We start from the raw sequence: 19,015 nt of genomic DNA, 5'->3' as shown, positions 1-19,015 counted from the left end.
TCATAACAATGAAAAAATCTTCATCAGGCATGAAATTTGAGATTAAAAAGAAGAATGGCTTAAGTTCTACTAATTTTGTTCCATTATATCCTGAACTTTCTTTTTCTTTAAATTAAAATACAAGTAGATCAATTATATCCAAGGTATGTCTGTTTATCACTGTAATACAGTTTACATAGAAGAAGGTCACTAAGATTTGGAAAAGAGATATTTTTGTGATGTGTCAGTTTAGGTAACTGCAGTTCAGATGTTTTTCAAATAGGTGGTCTTTAAAAGGAAACACACACCACACAGAGCTGTTGGGAAACTTACTACTACATCATCTTCTGGTTACCCATTATCAGTATCTGGAAGCAGCAGTGGTGGGTATAGCAGCAGTATTTTACTGAGATTCGTGCAGATTTCTAATGGCCTGAGGAAAATAATAGCAAAATACCTGGGTAATATCACCTGTATATAGAAAGGCCCCAGGAGCACAAAATTATTCCGTGCATGGGTCCATACTGCCAGCTGGGTTCACTCTTTATCTCCAGTGCCCCTTGCCCTGATCACCAAAACTGTGCATATGGCTGTTCACACCCAGGTTCCCCTCTGTAGTGAGGAAATTTGTGCCCTCTGTGACAGTTTGCTCCAGGGTCTGCTATAGACTGACAATACCATGGCAGACCCCTTCAAGTCTGGCTCCTTCCTCTTGAGACAGTCCTCCAGCACTACCCCAGAAGGCTTTGTGCCTTTGCATGTTCCTTTGTGTCTCCTTCCTGAATATGAAAAAGCTTAGCATAATACAAGACACCTACCTGACAGACAGGAAAACTATCTTCACATCATTTCAGGTACTTAAAATTGGTAACTCACAAGAAAGCAATGCCTCAAGACAGTCTGCACCAATTACCTTGGGAACCAAGATTCTCTTGCTGGCGCAACCTATAACAAGAATATAGACAGAAGTGTCTTGATAATTCTTGATAATGACAAGGACTTTACTATGCCAGTAACGTACACGATAATGATCATAATGAACATGATAAACAGTTCTGTTAAAGTCACACTGTAAGATTTGTAAAAATTATCTTAACCTAGACTGAAGTTTCAGAAATTGGGATTCTGGGTTTTCAAATTCAATTTCCAGAAATATTAATAAAACTATAAAATCTACAGTCAAGATTTGGGGTCCTACCTAAATATATATTTTCTTTTAAGAATTGGTCACACTTACAAAGATAGACAGCACTTCTTGATACACAGGAAGGAAGTCCAATTGCTAAAAACTAACATCTAAGACCAAACAATATCTTAAGAATGTTCTAACCATTTTGCATTAATTTTAAATTAGATCAAATCTGAGTGCTTTCTTTGATGAAAATGCTCATTACTCGAATTACATTTATGTTTGACAATGGAATATGTCTCTTACTAAAAACAAACACTAATGCTGCTTTAAAAAGATGAAACTAATGAATAACCAGCTAGGAGGAATATATAAATGTGAAGTGAGAACTCTTATAAGAATAGCGAGGACTCTACAACAAGACAACAAAACACAAAGTATCCTTAAGGAAGATGTGAAAGCATCGCTGTAGGTTTATATCTATAGACTTTCATTTATAAATTTTGTTTCAAAGAGAAAAAAATCAGTGGCAGTAACTGTAAATTAAAACCTAGGAATCATAAAAATACATATTATAGGAAACAGGAAAAAAGAAGTCAATGTTAGAAGAATTAAAGACAAGGACTGTTTTCATTCTATTAAGAAAGGGAAAGAATCCTAAAATGGAATGACAGCTGGAAATGGTAGAGTTATTCACAATAATAAAATAAATGCAAGTGGGGTGAGTATCTTGCATTAGTTTAACATTAAGAGAGTCATAACCCACTAGGCACAAATTAAGAAAGATGGTAACAGATAGGAGGTATAGCAGTCAACAGTCACAAAATTTATTTGTAGGATGTAAAACATCTTTTGTGAAAGAACCAGTGGCATCTTTCTATTTAACTTAACAAATAACTGAGAAGTGATTTCATGTTAGGCTATGAGTACTCACATGGGGAAGAGAAATCTTTTAATACAGAACTTGCAAAAGTTGCTGACAGATGATGCTGTAGTGGACACAATGGAGCGCTTCAAAGCTGAAGTTAAGACAAATTTAAATTTGCCATAGGGATAAGGAAAAACCATTACATACCAAGTCCTGAAATATTAGAACTAAGGGGTTCTTATCAAAACTGATTGGAGAGCCATAGCAGAGCAGTTGAAAAAAAGGAAGAAAAGAAATTCTTTAAGCAGCAGGCAGAGAACTTCTGGTCTTCATTGCCTCAAGAGATTGTGGAGCCAAGCAGTACCAGCAGGTCCAAAACAGACAAATTTATCAACAGCAGGTTTGTTAACAGACACTAGAAGGAGCAGTCACGGATGTGCCTTCTAACATCCCTAATTCTATACCAGTAGATGCTGGGGTAAGACAAGGGGAGTGGAGCTCAGAGATATGTGCTCTCCCCAGATAGCACCTCTTACTGCCACTGTTGAGGAACAAGCACTGGGCTGGATGGACCACTGTTCTGACACAGCAAGACATTTCTTTTGTGTTCTTTATTTTTCTAGCAGTGAGTATAACTGCCCTTGAAATGACTTATCAGAAGTGCAGGGAGTTCTGTGTAATTGGAAATGTTATGTCAAGGTATGTTTTCTTTTTAAAAAATGGTACAAAGAGGAATTAATTCAGGTAAATCTCATGGCCCATGTTAGGGAGGAGTTCAGATTAAATCACAGTGCTATTCCCATCTGGATTCATAATCTATAGATCTATGAAATTTTCTCATAGTATAATAATTTTTCAATTCAGACTTGCTCCTTCTCTACTAGGCCCTTTATAATTTTAACTATATGGTTTTTAATAGGGTCCCTTACTACTTCTCCCTTTATATATAGCTCTTGTTTATCTTTAATAAATGGATAATTGTACTGGCTTTCTGTTGTTTACTATTCTTCATATTTTTTTCATCTTTTCTGTGTGCTATACCCAGCACAAAGAGGTATCTTTCAATAAAGACTGTCTGACAGTGAAGATGAAGAAAGGGAGCAGAAGAAACATGGACAGGGAGTGAGGGTCAGAGGAAGAAAGAAAAGACTAAGGGAAATGTTATTCCAGAAGGATTTGAAAATAATTCACTAAAATTTGGAAAATTCTTTAAATGTCAGAGAACACAGATCAACTATTTTAATGAATTTGTAATAATGTTTCTGATATTATTGCCACTCTCATTTTTATAAAAACAGCTGATCATTTAGATTTAATTTAAATATGCTGCAGTGGTGGGACAGAGTGCTAATGTATACTTCCATTTCTTACCTTGCCTTTTTGGTGATATTGCAAATTACACAGGGGTGATATTTAGCACCAGCTGAAGAAGGCAGTTACTGTAATGTTCATATGGTACTACTATGTTTAACAAAAAGACGTTTATTTATCCTTGTAAATGATTATCCTACGAAGATTTGCATATGAGCATAGTTTATCTAGCTTCAAGTCATTAAAGTGCGTTATTTGATTTTTTAAAAAATTTGTAATTGAAATGGTTTTTATAGTCATTGTTCTGATACTTATTTCAGGAAGAAATGTGATAAATAAATTTTAGAGGTGGATTAAGAAGAGAAAAGTAAACAACTGGAAAACAATATAATGCTAACAGGTGAAATAAGATCTTTTTAAAAGTACGAAGTTCCTGAACATATTCAAAATTATGTTTATGGAAGGTATCGTACAAATTGAAAGTATTTTCACAGAAATAATTCTTTGATATAAGGGGGAAAAAAAAAAAGCCTTTGCAAGTTTATTTCTACAAAGAGAAAGAGGAAAGCCTTTGAACTTCTGTTGTTCTGACAACAATATCAGCTATGTTTTATCCAGCATAGTGTTTTTAAATGCTATTTACTTACACACAACACCGCTTTTTTTTTTTTTTTTTTTTTACTAAGTGGTGGCGAGAGTGGTGAGAGATAACCCAGCTGAATATTTTGTTGGATGAATCAGTCCTACTTGAAAGCAACTGAGAGCTCTTGGAGACTGAAATACAATAATCTCTACCAAATGGCATTGATACTTGCTACTTGTTATTTTGCACAGTAGTCAGGGAGGAAGTGTGTTAAAGCAAGAGATAAAAATTCTATCAGCATTTGGAATCTGAATGTTGGTCAAGGTCCCAGTTTCAATGATAATTCTGATTTTTGTGGCAAAAGGTCAACCAGAAACTCATGACAGACTTGAATTTTAGAAAGCTGGATGGGGGTGTCAGCATTCTGTAGAAGTGTCCTGAAGCATTCCCATCAACTGGAAGCTCTGCATTAAATTAGGAACAATGAACATTAAAAGCATCATGGTATGGCTAAAGTCTTTATTCAAAAAGACTTAGGAAGAGTGCAATTTTTGGTGAACCAAGTTAAAACTAAATGATAAGATAGAGCTGGTCTATCACTTGAGATGGATCTGAGCCAAAAAGCTCTACCTAAACTTCAAAGTGTTCATAATCTCATCAGGGATCCCAAACCTCCCCCTCTTGTACAACTACTTAACCCAAACGTCAGATCTACGTGCTGGCAGACAGCGAGAGAGAGTAGTTTTTAAGGTTAGGACAGAACATTTACTTCCCTTAGGCAGTGTTATATTTTCCACTTATGCTGAACTACACTTAAGCTTTTTATCTCCAAAGGTTGACTGGGATGTTCTCAGGCCTGAGTCTGTAGGATGCTGAGTGCTTTGCGGGAGGTGCTGAAAGCTTTTAAAACCCACTGACGTCATTGCTTGTTGATGGCTTTCAGCACTTTTGGACGGTGGGTGTGGGAGGGGTGGCAGAATCAGATGCCAACATATTAAATTTTCCTGACACAATAAAAACCTATAATCATGGCAGATTGCCTTCATACCTTAAGTCTAAACAAGAAAAAAATTAGTTTTGCGCGTTTCTGCCAGAAATAAGTAGCACAGTGTAAGTAAATCACATTGTTTATACCACTTATTCTATGTGCAATGAAAACAAGAACAGCTGTTCCTTGACTGCTCTGTTTGTAACAAATGTGCACTGTTAGCCCTTATAATAGCAAAGTTTACAAGATCTGCCATCCTTTCCCTTACACTCTGTTTTTCTTGGCATTTATAAAGTTAGTTATTAACGTTCATTCCAGTTTAAAAAGTGCCACAAAATGTCTCTCTTGAGGACAAAAAAAAAAAAAAAGAAAACCAACCCTGAAGCCCAAAACCCCTATGCAGCTTTTTTCCCTCCCTGAAAGTGGGAAAAAAAAATGTATCGGGCACATTTCCTTCACTAGGTATACACAGCCTTCGAGTACCAGATAAGATAGCTTGTGCATTACATATTACTGGACAAATCCTTGCTCCATTGGCAGCAATGGTACTTTTCTTTCATTGATTTGAACAGGACTAAGATTCAAGAACGTCAGAATGGGACCGGAATGAGTTCTCTGGGTAAGCAACACAGCTGTCAGAAAACTTTTCTTACAGTCTGTTACATTAGTTTATTACGTCTCATCTTGAAATCAGTTAAATTTCTTGCCAGCAAGGTTCTTCTGAGGACCACACACGTCTTACACATAGGAATCTACTTCTCATTTCCAGCCTAAATGAGTAGCTGATAACTATTCGATCTCATACCTTTTACTTTAATAGCTCTTCTTCCTCTTGAGCTCTTTTCTATTTCTAGACTGAAGAAGCCAAGCTCTTCTTTTTTCAGTCTTCTCCAGTAGAACAGACCCTAAATTTCTGTGATCCTTTTAGTGGTTCTTTGCCCCTTTCCAGTTTGAATTCATCTCTTTTGCAACAAAGGTGACTTGAAATTTACTGTTATATCCAGGTGAGATCTCAACAATATTTTGTACAATAGCAGCCAAAAACCTCCTTCTTTGTAGATATCCCTTGGCTCATACGGCCAGGATGATATTTACACACTCCTTCACCATGGTACCTTGATAGTCCATAGATATCTGGTAACAGGCCCAAAAAGGAGATTTTCTTATGTCATTTGAAAATGAAGTGTATTCATGATCGTTATATTCCTATGTTCTTGTACTGACACTGTTAACTTTGATAGCTCTCTCTCACCCCAGTGTCAACCTCTCACTGTGATTTTAAAGGATTGTTCTCTCTCTTCTCAGTCAAAATTCTGGTAATTAGTTTCTAAAGGTATGGAAACTATATACATGATTTTCATATTGAAGGTAATACTCTCTGCAATTAACTTTAATTGCACGCCCTTATGGTCTTCCAGTATAATATTCTAAGATTTCTCTTTTATTGCCAAAGTTGACCTGCACATTTTTAAATGCTTGGCTTTGGTCCCAAGGGTAGAGGCTGGGTACATTAATACTGTAGCTCCCCCTTAGATTTGGAACAGCTCCAATGGCAAAACCCAGGTGATTACTGCCTATTGCTTTTTAGCTTTGGTTATATTTCTAACATAAAATTTGCATTCAAGTGTTGCTTTAAAGTTTTAAAAGAGAAAAATGAGGCAGCTTCTAGAACTGTAGAAAGATATTTAGGCTCTCTAAACTCCTTCTCCTGACACTGAACCGTGTGGGCAATTTCAATATTGACTAAGTAAAAAGTACAGAGAGGACAGAAGCTGCTACACGTCTTGCCAGAGGATCTAATGGAAACCAGAGCTGTGCTTGACCAAGTGCTGCTCAGATGGGCACTGGTAAAGGGGCCTTGTCCTGGAGAACTGGCAGACCAGCGCGCGACACGTCAGCGGGCACGGACAGGCTGCAAGAGGCTCTCAGCTTCAACTACACCCAAGCTGTGGGTAACCAGAGGCCACCTCATCATTCACCGTGGTGGCCGCCTTCAGCCTCATCACAGCTGGGTGTACAAAAGTCCCTCTGAGGGAATTGAAGGAATTCAGGTTAAAAAAGCATCTCACCTGCAGCTGAGGAGGGCAGAAAGAAAACCTCCCTGGGATGTGTCATCCCTGGCCTGTTGGGCCCAGCCTCGCCTCTGCCCTTGGTGTAGGTTGTAAGGCAGCGCCACCATACCCACAGCTGGGCGAGAGCCACTCCCCGAAATCACCAACCACAACAACAACAAAAAAAGAAGAAGGAAAAAGAAGGGGGGAAAAAAAAAAAAAGAAAAAAAAAAAAAAAAGAGGAAAACGCACGCCCCCTTCGAAACTACATTTCCCAGGGTGCCTCTGCCCTCGCCGGCTTCCCGCCCCTCACATGACAGCTCCGCGGCCGCGCCATGGCGGAAGCCGAGGAGAAGGTAGAGGCCGTGAGGGCACTGTCCCGCCGGAGGGGGCGAGGAGCGCGGCAGGGAGCGGGGCGGCGGGACCGGGGGCCGGGCGGCCCTTGGGAGCGGCGGGGCGAAGGGACAGCGGGCGTGTGAGGGGGCTGGGGGCGTCAGCCAGCCCTGCGGGGGGCGCCAGGGCCGGCGGCGGGGCGGGAGCGGCTCCCGGAGCCGCGCTGCGCTGGGGCGGAGGAGAGAAGATGGAGACGGCGGGGCGAGGCCTCCTCTCCCCCGCCGCGCTGCGGCTGGTGGGGCTGACCGAGGCTGCCTGTCGGGTTTTGTCTGGAAAAAAAAAAAAAAAAAAAAAACCAACATGACAGACGGCCAGGGGAGGTGGCGCAAGCCCTGAGGGCTCCGCTTTTTAGGTAACACCCGATGCAGGAACCTGGGGCTGGGCGGGAGGGAGAGGTTTAGAAATGGAGCTGGCACCCCTGCAGAGCCAGCTGAAGGGGCCGTCCAAAACGGTTGAGAAGCTGTCGTTTACCGAGCGGCACAGGAGACGTGAGCAAGTTCATCTCAACAGGGGAGTTTTCTCCTGAGGCAAAATTTGAGGAGCTTGGTGCTTGTGACCCGTCGTTCCTCCTAAAGCTCTCCCTGCCTAGACCACTCCTTCCCGAGAAAAAATAAAGTAAAAGCAAGAAGCGAAGTTCCCAGTCCTTTCAGATAGTTTCTCAATGTTTCTTTGCTGAGCCAGGACTTTGACACACGGCAAAGATGTGTGATGTTTGTCTGTCTTGAATGCCTAAGGGTGGAGGAGTGTTAGAATTACCTCAAGGGAATTGGCCTTAATTGGAGATTGGCACCTGGTTTCCACCTTCCCTGTTGTCAGGGGTTTTTGGGAGGGGTTGGCTGCTGTGGGAGAAGCTTCATCGCCTGGTTTGCTGAGTTTTGAATTGTTGGTAGCGTTTGAAAGGGTTCTTGGGATAAAAGCAACTCTGACAAGTCTTCTTACCTAATAATAGAAGAAATTAAAACAGCCTGTGCTTTGCTTTCTTTCGACTGTAGAAGGAAAGTTACTTTATTTGTTTCTGTTTGTTTCCTGTGGGGAGCAGGTACACCCCTACTGAAAGGGATGTGTATGTTGCGTGTGTAGGTTTCTTTGAAACCCTGGTCCAATAGTTTTCCTGTCCTAGCAGCTTTAAGTTATGGGCCTAAACATATAGTGAATAGCATCTGATGTTTGTAAAGGCCGGGAAGGGAAAACCCTATAACCATCATATTGGAAAGCCAGTTTAAGAATTTATTGAGAAGTTATGTTGGATCTGCTAAGTGAGAGGCCATAATGGTGAGAGATTACTTCACATTTCTGTGGTTTCTTCCTCCGTGTTCCCTTTCTCTGTTCTTAGGCTGCCTGAGCAACAGCATTTGCCAGCTGGCTGAAGTGTGCTGCTGATTTTCCCCTAGAGTCTTAGACGGACCAATGACAGCTATTCCTACATGATTTGGGATTCTGGTTGTCTACAAATCCCTGTTGAGGGATTTCCTGTTCACAGTTACAAGACTACTAAAAAGTAGAAGTGGGGGATAATCCTCTCGGTTCATGCATTTGGAGGGAGGGGAGAGAAACTGAACAAACCCCAGGGCAGTCATAACTGCAGTTTACTCCTCCCGTTTGCCTGCACGAGTGGGAGAACTCGGGCAAAAAGCTTTTCATAGTAAGTTACTAGCAAAGGGAGTTAGTAGGTAAGTGTCAGTTCCAAGCACCTTCAGCTAAGTTCTTGTCAGGGAACAAATACAGTTTCTATGTTTCTTCCCTAAGCCAAGACTCCCTCTGAATTTTTGCATGTTATTTTCTGCAGTAAAACATAAAGGCCGTGAAGCATTTGCCTGAATTTGTATGCCATTTATGAAAGTTGCAGTGACTTGTGAATACAGTAGGGATACAGCATAAATGTCCTAAATCAAAACAGATTGATACTTTCTTGGTTCACACAGGTTGATTATTTGAATCAACTTCTGGTGTGCCCTGATTTTGTAGGTCAATATTTTCCAGGGATGCCCGTGCATGTAACAACTTGCAACTCAGTTTAATCTTTATTAAGTGACTCAGGCAGATGTAAGGATCAGCTGTTGTTACAGCAAGTGGGCTGTTACTCCACTCTGCACGGCTGTAAGTCTGTCTGTGTGGTGTTAGATAGGGAGCTCATCTTGAAAATTATCGTCGCTGTCTTTCCCTACATTTGTGTTCTCCTGAATAGCCAAAGCAATTAGAACCATGGGGGGAAAAAAGCGTAAGCTGCACTAGAAAGTCTTATGTGTACCAGCAAAAATGTCACTTGCTGTAATTGCTGATTTTGTTTGGGAGAACAGATTTTTACCTTTTTAAGAAAGTTCTCCTGTTGTTACAAACTATGTGAACTATATCAAAATGGTAGTGCTAATAGTTTTGATTTATTAAGGAGCTGAGTAGGCAACTCCTGGTATTCAGAAGAGAAAGGAAGAGGTTTTTTATTAGGAATCTGGTGATATTTTGCATTGGACTTCGTATGTTGCTCTAGAACGTCCAGTAGGCTGGCAGTGTTACACTACAGTATTGTAGTTCTGTCCTTATTTGGTTATTATTAAGGAGAATTTAAGATGCACAAAGATTATATGTAACAGATTTGTTATTTCCTGAAAGGTAACTGCATCTTGTGAGTAGAGACCCTGAGACTGATGGACAAACAGTTGTACTTGCGAAGTCAAACCTAAGCTTGAAAGTATGCCAGGATCTTACTCCCTCTTCATCTTCCCTTGACTCCCATGTTCCTTCTGCTTGGAATTTCTCAACTCATGTCGCGAATAAACACTACACAGATAACCCTTCTAGGGGATGTGTATTTGAGAGGGGGACCTGGCTGTAGCGAGTAAAATGGAGGAAACTGATGGCAGCAATCATGGAAACACCTTGCACTGTGTTTCAGGTAGCAAGTAGAAATGATGGTTTTCTTTTCCCCCATCTGTTGTGATGGTCACTGTGGTCACTAAGGGCGAACCTCTGCTAACGCAAAGATGGCATTTGCTTTTTGCCTAGAGGTCACAATCAGTGCATTTTATAAACATGGAAAATAAATAAATGTGGCAAACTAAAAATTACACTGGTTGTCAGTGCATTAAATTTTCTTCCCTTCCCATTTCTCTTTAAATTGTTGGTAACTGTATCTTTTTTTTTTGCCTTCTCTGGTGAAATTCTGTACCTATTTATCTTACTGTCCAAATACTACTTCATAAGATTTGAAATGCTGCCTTCTCTCTCGCTCGTTCTTTGTTTATATCATATTTTGTTGTTAAAACGCTTACATTCACTGTCAGCGTATTAGTTGTAACCTTTTATTGCTATTGATAACGATAAATACGTTAAGTAAATCTTCATTTTGCTGACCTCTTTGAGGAGGCATTGCATCAGCAGATTTTCTCAGTGGACAGGTGAGAGATTAGCAGGAGTTGACTTACAAAATTTTTTTTTTTGTAGGGCAGTAAGAATCATTGTCTTGCCAGAGGGAGATGTTTTAAAGGTACAGTTGCTTCAAAGGCAAGAGAAAGCCACGTGGCTTGCATTGACATGGGATGGAAAGGAGAAAGTCTCTAAGTGCTGGATTTCTATGGAAAATGGTTTGAAATGATTTAAGTTTAAAATAAGCCTATTAACAGCTGAGTAGTTGAATACCAAAGCTAGTTTGTGGATAACTTGAGAATGCTGTTCTGCCTCGCAAGTCAAGACACGGGCAGTTGCTTTGCAAAACTTGCTACCATGTGTGGAAGGAGGGAAGCTTTCACAGGGACAGGTTCTCAGATGATCCGATCACTCTTTTAGGGTAACTGACAGTCAACTGGTGCCACTGAGTGTCAGTGTGGCGCTAGATTGCAAGTGCAAGCACAAATTGGGTGTGAACAGAAAGGATGGAAACTGAACTTTGAGTTGCTTCTGCTTTGCCCTCTGTTTCTTAATAAAGGTTTAAAAAGTGCTTTAAAAAGGGAAATACTGCTCAGTTATATTTGTACTTAGCTAATTTCACCTTTGTTCTTTGTGTCATTTTCAGGAAACCAGGTCTAATGAGGAATCAACAGATGAATCTGAGGTAAGCCTGCCGAAAATGCTTCACACTTGAATCTGTGTCAGTGCTAGTTCTTGTCACTACAGAGGGAAAAATACTACCTCATTGGTTGCTTTTAGAAGTTTTGCCAGTACTGCACAGCAAGGAATGTTAATCTGGGTTTAAATTATTAAAAAGGAGCTGTGATTGCTATTAGAAGCTTCTTTGTATTTAAAAACCCCCACAATCACCCCATTAGAGTAAAATGAATTATGTTGAGAGACAGATTCAAGTGCGTGCACTTCTGTTTTGATCAAATGAAAATTTAATTGTCAGTATAATTATATATGCAGTAATACTACTTTCAGGTAATTACTGTGTTCTTTTACTAGCTTCACAGTCTAGATTTAATCATGTTCTGTGGAGTCTCTGTTCTAGAGATGACATTTTGTCAAAAATTGTCTCACATTGTGGAGAAGTCTGCCTACTGTGCTGTAGGTGCTGGAAAAAGTGGGCCGGGGGTGAGGAGAGGAAAGCAGCTACAGAGGGTTCAAGAATTTTTCCCCAAACAGCAGTGTACTAACTCCAAACCTGCCATCACTGAAGGAACCATGAGAGATCTGGAAAGGGATACTTGACTTCAGTGTGCTCTAGGATGGCTACAGCAAGGAAGAAATAAGGGTGGTGAGCAGCTTTGGTTGTGGCCACCAGCAAGGACAGATGACACAGAGCAGTATGTATCTCAGTGAAAGTGGCTCCCAGACTCCCAAAACTTAATGGACTTGATGTTAGGAGGATTTTCGGTTCTTTACGTAGTGACAAATCTTCATGCTTGGGATCTGGGTTTAAGCACTAAGCAGGCAGAAATCCTAATTTCCAAGACAGTGGGTACTGCAGTGGTGGATTCTGAAAAAATGTTTTTGCAGAGGATGGTGGCTTTGTTTCTCGTGGGATAATTTTTTCCCCTCTGCCTTTCATGAGTGGCTGTCTGCAGTGGCACTGTAGGGCATTCCTGGCGAGAAGCAGGGATTTCTTTGGCCCTTTAACCTTGCTGTGTGTAACAGCCACCTGGACCAGACTTTTTTTGCCCAGTGTGCAGTGGTTTCATTCTGGATGTTGCTTTGGATGTGAAGTGTGCATAGACAGTCACTGGACAACAACTCAGTGTTTACTAGAATAGTAATTCTCTCAAGGGTTGACGTTCACAGGATGGTGAACACAAATATCTGCTGAGACCTTCTTTTCCTTTAAAGCCTGTTGCAAGCGAGAAATTGTTTTAGTGGCCTTTTTAATGGCCTTTCAACATTTCAGTCCATAGTATATAAGTATTTACAGCAGAATTAATGATAAATGGGTTGCCAGGTTGTCAGGGTTTTACCTTAAGTAAAAATAGGCATCATGCAGTTTTCACAAAATTGAAAGTCATGAAATTTCAACAAGACCTTTGTTAAAGTTGATGTCTATTTTAATGTTAATTTCACACGTGTAGAGAAGTGAAAAGGAAATTTTCATGTTGAGAATGAGGATGTTGGATCTGACAATCCAATTGTCATTCTAGTGCCTGTGAAAACACTTTTCATGTCTTTGAATAGTAAGTCCAGTCTGTAGTGTCTTGACACTGTGCAGGTAGCTGATGAAATGAAACTTTGAAACCATGTTTAGAAAGTACTTAAAAGTTAGTAGTGAACGATTTTCACAGTCTTAATTTTTACATCACTTGTTAGACTGTTTCTAATGATCATTCAGATATAAACCAAAAATAGTGGTAGAATCACAAAGTCTTAAATGTTGTCAGTGCTTGCTTATATTATTTGAGGTACGGTCAGCAATAGGATTGAACTGATCGCTTCACTCTTAGCTCTTGTGAACATAAAATTGTATTATTTCTTTTGGGTGGCCTATAGTTTGAATAATCAGGGATGGAGTTTATGGTGGCAGTACTAGAATCTGAGACTCTAATCCTTGCGACCTGTGTCCAGTTTTACCCGTTAAAAAATATAATATTTATGGCAGGGACTTTATAGACATCCTGTCATCATAGTAATAAAGATTTTTGCATATACAGTTGGTCTTGCACTTAATTTTCAATTTTATGCGAAGAATTTAAATTATTACTGTTGATTTCAGAGGGCACATGACACATATCCAAGCTTTACTATAGAAATATTTTCTATTATGGAGGAACGTAATTTTTAAATTCCTGGGTTTGAGTGAATGTGTCCTGTCTGAATTGGATGTGTAAACAAAAATACGGACTTTTTTCCCGTATTTTACACTGCTGTGCCATTATCTTAGTACAGAATCAAACATACGGTGATTCTGTTTTATGCAGCAACTCTTTTAGTATCCTTCCTTTAGTAGCTCCTAGTAAATAAGATGCTAATTGTAACTTGCTACCTGCTTGGTTTGTTTTGAATGACAGGCACTTTAACAAATGCCAGGATGCTCACACAGTCTTGGTGGTAGAGCTTTATAATAGGCCTCAAATGTGGGAGTCTGCAAAAATTAACAGTCTTGAATATATGTGAGCTAAGAGCCCTTTATTGTAAGTTTGGTTCCAACTCGGGCTTCTCAGGAAATTGAGTTCCTAAGGCTGCTTAAGTCTTAGTATTTTTCAGCTGTTTAAATCAGAATGTGTAAAATTCAAAGGTGTCAATTAGCCAGAGGTGGTGCATATGTTGAGATGTTAAGCAGACTTTTCAGTGTGGAGATAGGGTAGTTACTTGTGTCAGCACCTGTAGAAATGTAATAGACATTTCCTGATAACTACAATACAGTTTAGACTTTTATTTTGTATCCTTATGTATGATATAGGGTATTATAAGCTGCTTCTTTTCTTATAGACAGACTGCTACATATTATACAGTGATACGATGCGGAAGCAGTATAGCTAACACAGTCTTTTAATTCTCAGGAGAAGAACCTACTTGGTTTGCTAAATAATTCTGCTGCAGTCTTGAAGCACAATTATTTTCTTGTATCTTCTGATTTTGGTTGTTCAGTTTTGGATTTTTTTAATTGTGCTTGTGAAGTATATTTGCTTTATTTCTCCCAACCCTGTCTAATCATCAAATACGCTACATTTGGGGCTAAGCCTGATGAGCAGGTTTGTTTGGCTGAAAAGTCTTAGTACAATGTGGTTTCATTGGCTTATTTAATTTTATTTTACAGCTACATGTTTGGATTGTCACATTTGATGAGATCTTAAAAATAGACAACAAAGTAATCAGACTTTTGGCTGTTTGTAAACTGTGGAGGAAAAAAGTCTGCATAAATTATGTACAGCCTGAATCTGTATTTCAGTTTTCAGATTAATTTTCTTCCTTGCAATGTCTCTGTTTCTGTAAAATCTTACTTTTCTCTGTTGAGTTGTTTTCTGTCAGGCAGATACTTACATTTTGCCAGCTAATTAGCAAAAGATGATGCTAGTAAATGTGTAAGTAAATAGTTAAGTTTTCTTCAGTAGCGGTGCAAGGTGGTGGTCAGATGCACAATAGTATTTTTCTTGCATTTAAGTTGCTGCTGCTGCTCAGCTTGTAATTTTGTCCTTGAAAGTTTTGCTTTTAATGAGAGAATCCTGTTATATTACATAATGGACTGATGTGAAGCAATTTAAACAAATTGTTATTTTAATTTAAAATGTGAGCTTCTTTAATTTAAAACAAGGAGTAATTAGAGTACAGTAACACACACACCAGCATGTTTTATGAAGTGCATTCATGAATCACTTGCATTCTATGAAGAGTATCTCTTAATTCAAAAGAAAGCTCATTATAGAGCCAACTTGAGTCTTCCCTGAACCTCCATGCTGCTCTGCACTGCTATAGAGTGCATCTATTTACAGTGTGTTGTAGTTACACGATATGGCAGAGTCACCATTCACTATGTTATGCTATAAATCTTGTGAGGTCAGGTGAATGTTATTTGTGTTTTCACTGTACATGTAGTGCACAAAACATTTCCATTAAGACTTAATTTGTACTGATAAAACCCTGTATTGTACCCTGGAAAATTGCTGGTCTGCATAAATTAGTAACAGTTATTTTAGGTAACTTGTATGTAGCAGAAAAATGTTTGGAACCATGCCTTGGGGTCCTAGGACCTACAGCTTCGCTCTCAACCTCAGACTTCATGTACAGGTTAATTATGCTCTGCATCTTTCTTGCCTGTGTGCCTCCCCCTGCCTCTTATAAAATGGAGCAATAGTTTCCTATCTTTGAGAAGAGAGGGTTTCAAACCCCATTTGTGAGTGTGAAGTACTGATAAAATTAAAGTCATGATGTATCAAAAACCAGAACCTTAATACTTGATGAATCAAAGCTGAGTTATCATCCAGGAATTTGTGTAGTTATTTGTTAAAGTTTTCCACTCCATTCTAATTCACTGCTGGGGCTATGAGTGGATTGCCCTGGTCCAGTCCGTGTGTTCTTTACAGGAAGCACCTTTTCAAGAACACGTGTCACCGGAATCATAAAATTAGTGCTATGTCCCATTAAATGATCCTGTGATTATGTAAGGAGTTTCACTGATTTTTTTTTTTTTTTTAATTTTTTTTTGGTAGGTGCTGCAGTACAGGGTAAATTTTTTGTTTTGTATTGTTGACCTGTTAAAAGAAACCACATAAAAAAAATAGGCAGGTGGGTGCAGATGTTAATTTTCTGCAAAAAGTTATTAAAAATAATATATATATATTTAAATTGCATTAGTATGTTCATTGCAGTTTTTTAACTAGGTACTTACGTGTATTAGTCATCAGTGTCGCATATGTTTCCATTCTAGCATTTCCATTTTTATATCTCCTGGTCTTAATTTTTTTTGGCCTGTTTTCTGATCTTTGATCACTGGATCCCTGTGAAAGGAATATGTTTGTTCATTTAGTTTATTCTTTTAGTTTTTTAAACACTATATTAATGAATTCTATGAGACTTCGTAGAAAGTATTGTAGAAATTCTTGGTTAGCCCAGTGCTCAAAAAATTTATGGTGATTTAGAAATATCCCTCACTGATACACTTTTACAGCTGAAATTGATAGTGATTTTGTACTTTAAGGTTTTCAAAATTGATCAGAGCAGGAGCAGTTAGGAAACATGTAAGCCTTAAAAAGAGGCAACTAAAAAGCCTTGATGTTTTCCTTTTCAGTGCACTCCAGATCTAAGTCTTGTAGGTTGGGTCTGGACTAGGTCAAAGCAATTAAATCATTTCAAGTAAATAAAGCATCTGGTAAAAAAAGCTCCTTGTCATACTCTGTTTCCATCAAAATGCTCTCTTAACATGGAGTGTGGAGCATTGGGCTGGAAGAGGTGAGCTCTTCTGTGACCAGTGGCTTTTGAAGGGGCATCAGCATTGCATCAAAAAATGGATGGTTGAAAAGTAGATTTGGCTACCATACCTCAGTCCAGCTTGCCTTTTTTTGTCTCCTGTCTGACCTTTGGCAAAGTACTTTTCATCATGCCTCTTCCTTATTATTGCATGGCTCCACACTAGGTTGCCATTTTTCTCTTCCAGTTGTTTTAGAAATATAAAATGGGAGAAAAGTGCTCAAAAAGGATATTATGTTTCACATACCTAAGCAATCCAAAGAGAGATTGCTTCCCCCTGCATGGCTTTAAGTGAAATTGGCCTTTTAAATGGGGAGAATGGAAGGAAGAGATATATAAATTCCAAATAGAAAGTTCTCCTCCTTATTAGTGAGAAAATGTATCATGCAAATAATTTATCAATTTGAGTCAGTAGGATGAGCATAGTAAATAATTTATTGAAGTTTAAATGGAATCTTTTCATAGATTAATTTGAAAAACAAGTTTGCAGTGACTAGTAACTAACATTATAATGTACATCGTTAGAGGATTGACTTGCAGGAAAAATGGATTATTGCTATATTCTTTTAATATCTTCTGGTTTTGAGTGAAAATTAGATACTCCATTTAATGAGCTATTAATATTAACCAGAAGTGCCTGTTCTATCAGTGTGTTGTGGAATACATTAAAAAATAAAAATGCTGCTGTGCGTGCTACATAAATTAAATGCAATTGCAAAGCTAGTGTGTTTACAGAGTATGCAGATGCGGCTTTTCCAAAATACTGAATGTATTCATCTGGGTGGAATAACATTCTGGGCTGGAAAAAGGAGAGTAGCGGGGAAATTCAGCCATTTACCAGCTAGCTCTTCCACCGTGGTGAGTGGGTGAACTTTAAAAACTGCTGTTCCCAAAACTGCACTGTAGGGTTTTCATATGCAGTACATCACAAGGTGGCAACCGGGCTGCTTGAGTAGTGTTCATGGGGGAAACAAATGTTTGCCCAAACTCCTTACTCAGCAAAAGGAAAATACAAGTAGAAATGCGTAGTTTCATTGAGAATTGAACTGTGTTTGGATTTTTCATTGTTGGAATTGGATTTGGACATGGAGGATAAAACAGCCTATCCTGTGCTGCCTCTGTATGGTGCACTTGATGTGGATGGACTGATCCTGTGCTTTTGAACACTGAAGTGGATTTGGAAGTTTTCAGGTGTTCTTTGCCATGCACAAAGCTACCAGTAAAATAATACAAATTGATGGGTGTTGAAATGAAACCAAATTGCACTATATGGACTTTTTACTACTCTTTTTTTTTTTAAACATGCCATTTATGATGATTGCTCATGTGCAGTATGTCATCTGTGTGTTACTTCTGCTTCACAACTTGGCTGGTGCCCAGCTCCTTCAAACTTGTAGGAGTGAATCTTCAATTGGTGTTCCGCAAATATGGTGTGACATTCTGTATACCACAATAGCTTTGTGAAGAAATAAAATGCTCTTTGCTTTGCTTTTCATCTCTGTGTCATTTCATACTGTGAATGCAGCCCATTTTGATACATATTCACAGGCAGCCATATCATCTTAATTCCTTGCTCCTGGTGTATATCTGCATTTTCCCAAAGAGGTCAAGGTATTAAATAAATCCCTGCAGAAAATGGCCGGGGAGAACAGAGAACTGCTGTGTGAAATTTTACCATCCTAATCCATATTTACCAATTTTACAGCCAGGTACTGGGAAAGTGTTGGTGATTTGCCTTATGAGGAATCATAAAGGAACTGGATGGGAGGTTATTCACTTCCTTAACTGAGCTAACATTACTGTATTTTCACCACAGAATTAGGGGGAAAGATTTTTAGCAGCATAAGGCACAAATGTGTTTTCATGGTTTAGAAATTTCAGTCTCCATGCCTTTTGTTGTCTTGTGTAGTAATAGCTGCAGAATAGATACCAATTCTCATACTGATTGGAAACTTGAATAGGTTTTACAATTATTCCAAATGATTGTAACATTTATTCCAAACTATATTAATTCTCACAAAACCTGTGTTTATACAGGGTTCAAAATACAGCAATCTGTGCTCTTTTGCACAGTCCTGCAAGTGTTACAAAACTTGAGTAAATAACCAGGTCTTTTACGAAGATAATGATGTCCTCCATGTCTGCCTCAGTAATTTGCATCTTTGTTGAAGTTACTACCCAGGTTGTCACTTCAAATCGGTAACTTTATAATATGGCTCTCTTTTTATAGGAAATGGCGAGGTTTTTTCTTTTCTCTCTTTTTTTTTTTTTTAATCTAATTTTGGTTAAGCAGGCTAATAAACAAGGCCATGGATGTTCCTAGCTTTTATTCACTATTGCTCTGCCTACTTTTGAACCAGTGACTTCAAGACAAAATGCTCTTTGCTATTCTCAT

At 38.8% G+C, this 19,015-nt stretch overlaps 1 protein-coding gene across 2 annotated transcripts in view; it reads left to right on the top strand.

Moving 5' to 3' along the window:
* Positions 1-7,202: 7,202 nt before the first annotated feature.
* VPS41 (VPS41 subunit of HOPS complex) overlaps positions 7,203-19,015 on the top strand; it is a 109,736-nt gene continuing 97,923 nt past the window's right edge. Inside the window, exons 1-3 of one of the 2 annotated variants that reach the window (XM_074886499.1) lie at positions 7,247-7,265; positions 10,741-10,783; positions 11,309-11,347. Coding sequence is in view for 1 of the 2 variants with exons in the window: in XM_074886065.1 (XP_074742166.1) it covers positions 7,245-7,265; positions 11,309-11,347 (60 nt within the window). In the remaining variant the exon portion in view is untranslated. Of the gene's footprint in view, positions 7,266-10,740; positions 10,784-11,308; positions 11,348-19,015 lie in introns of both variants that reach the window. The other variant, XM_074886065.1, reaches the window with a different exon arrangement.

This window comes from Strix uralensis, chromosome 1 (assembly GCF_047716275.1).
Source record: "Strix uralensis isolate ZFMK-TIS-50842 chromosome 1, bStrUra1, whole genome shotgun sequence".
NCBI lineage: Eukaryota > Metazoa > Chordata > Aves > Strigiformes > Strigidae > Strix > Strix uralensis.
The sequence above is the reverse complement of the archived record's forward strand: the minus strand, read 5'-3'. Positions and strand labels throughout refer to the sequence as shown.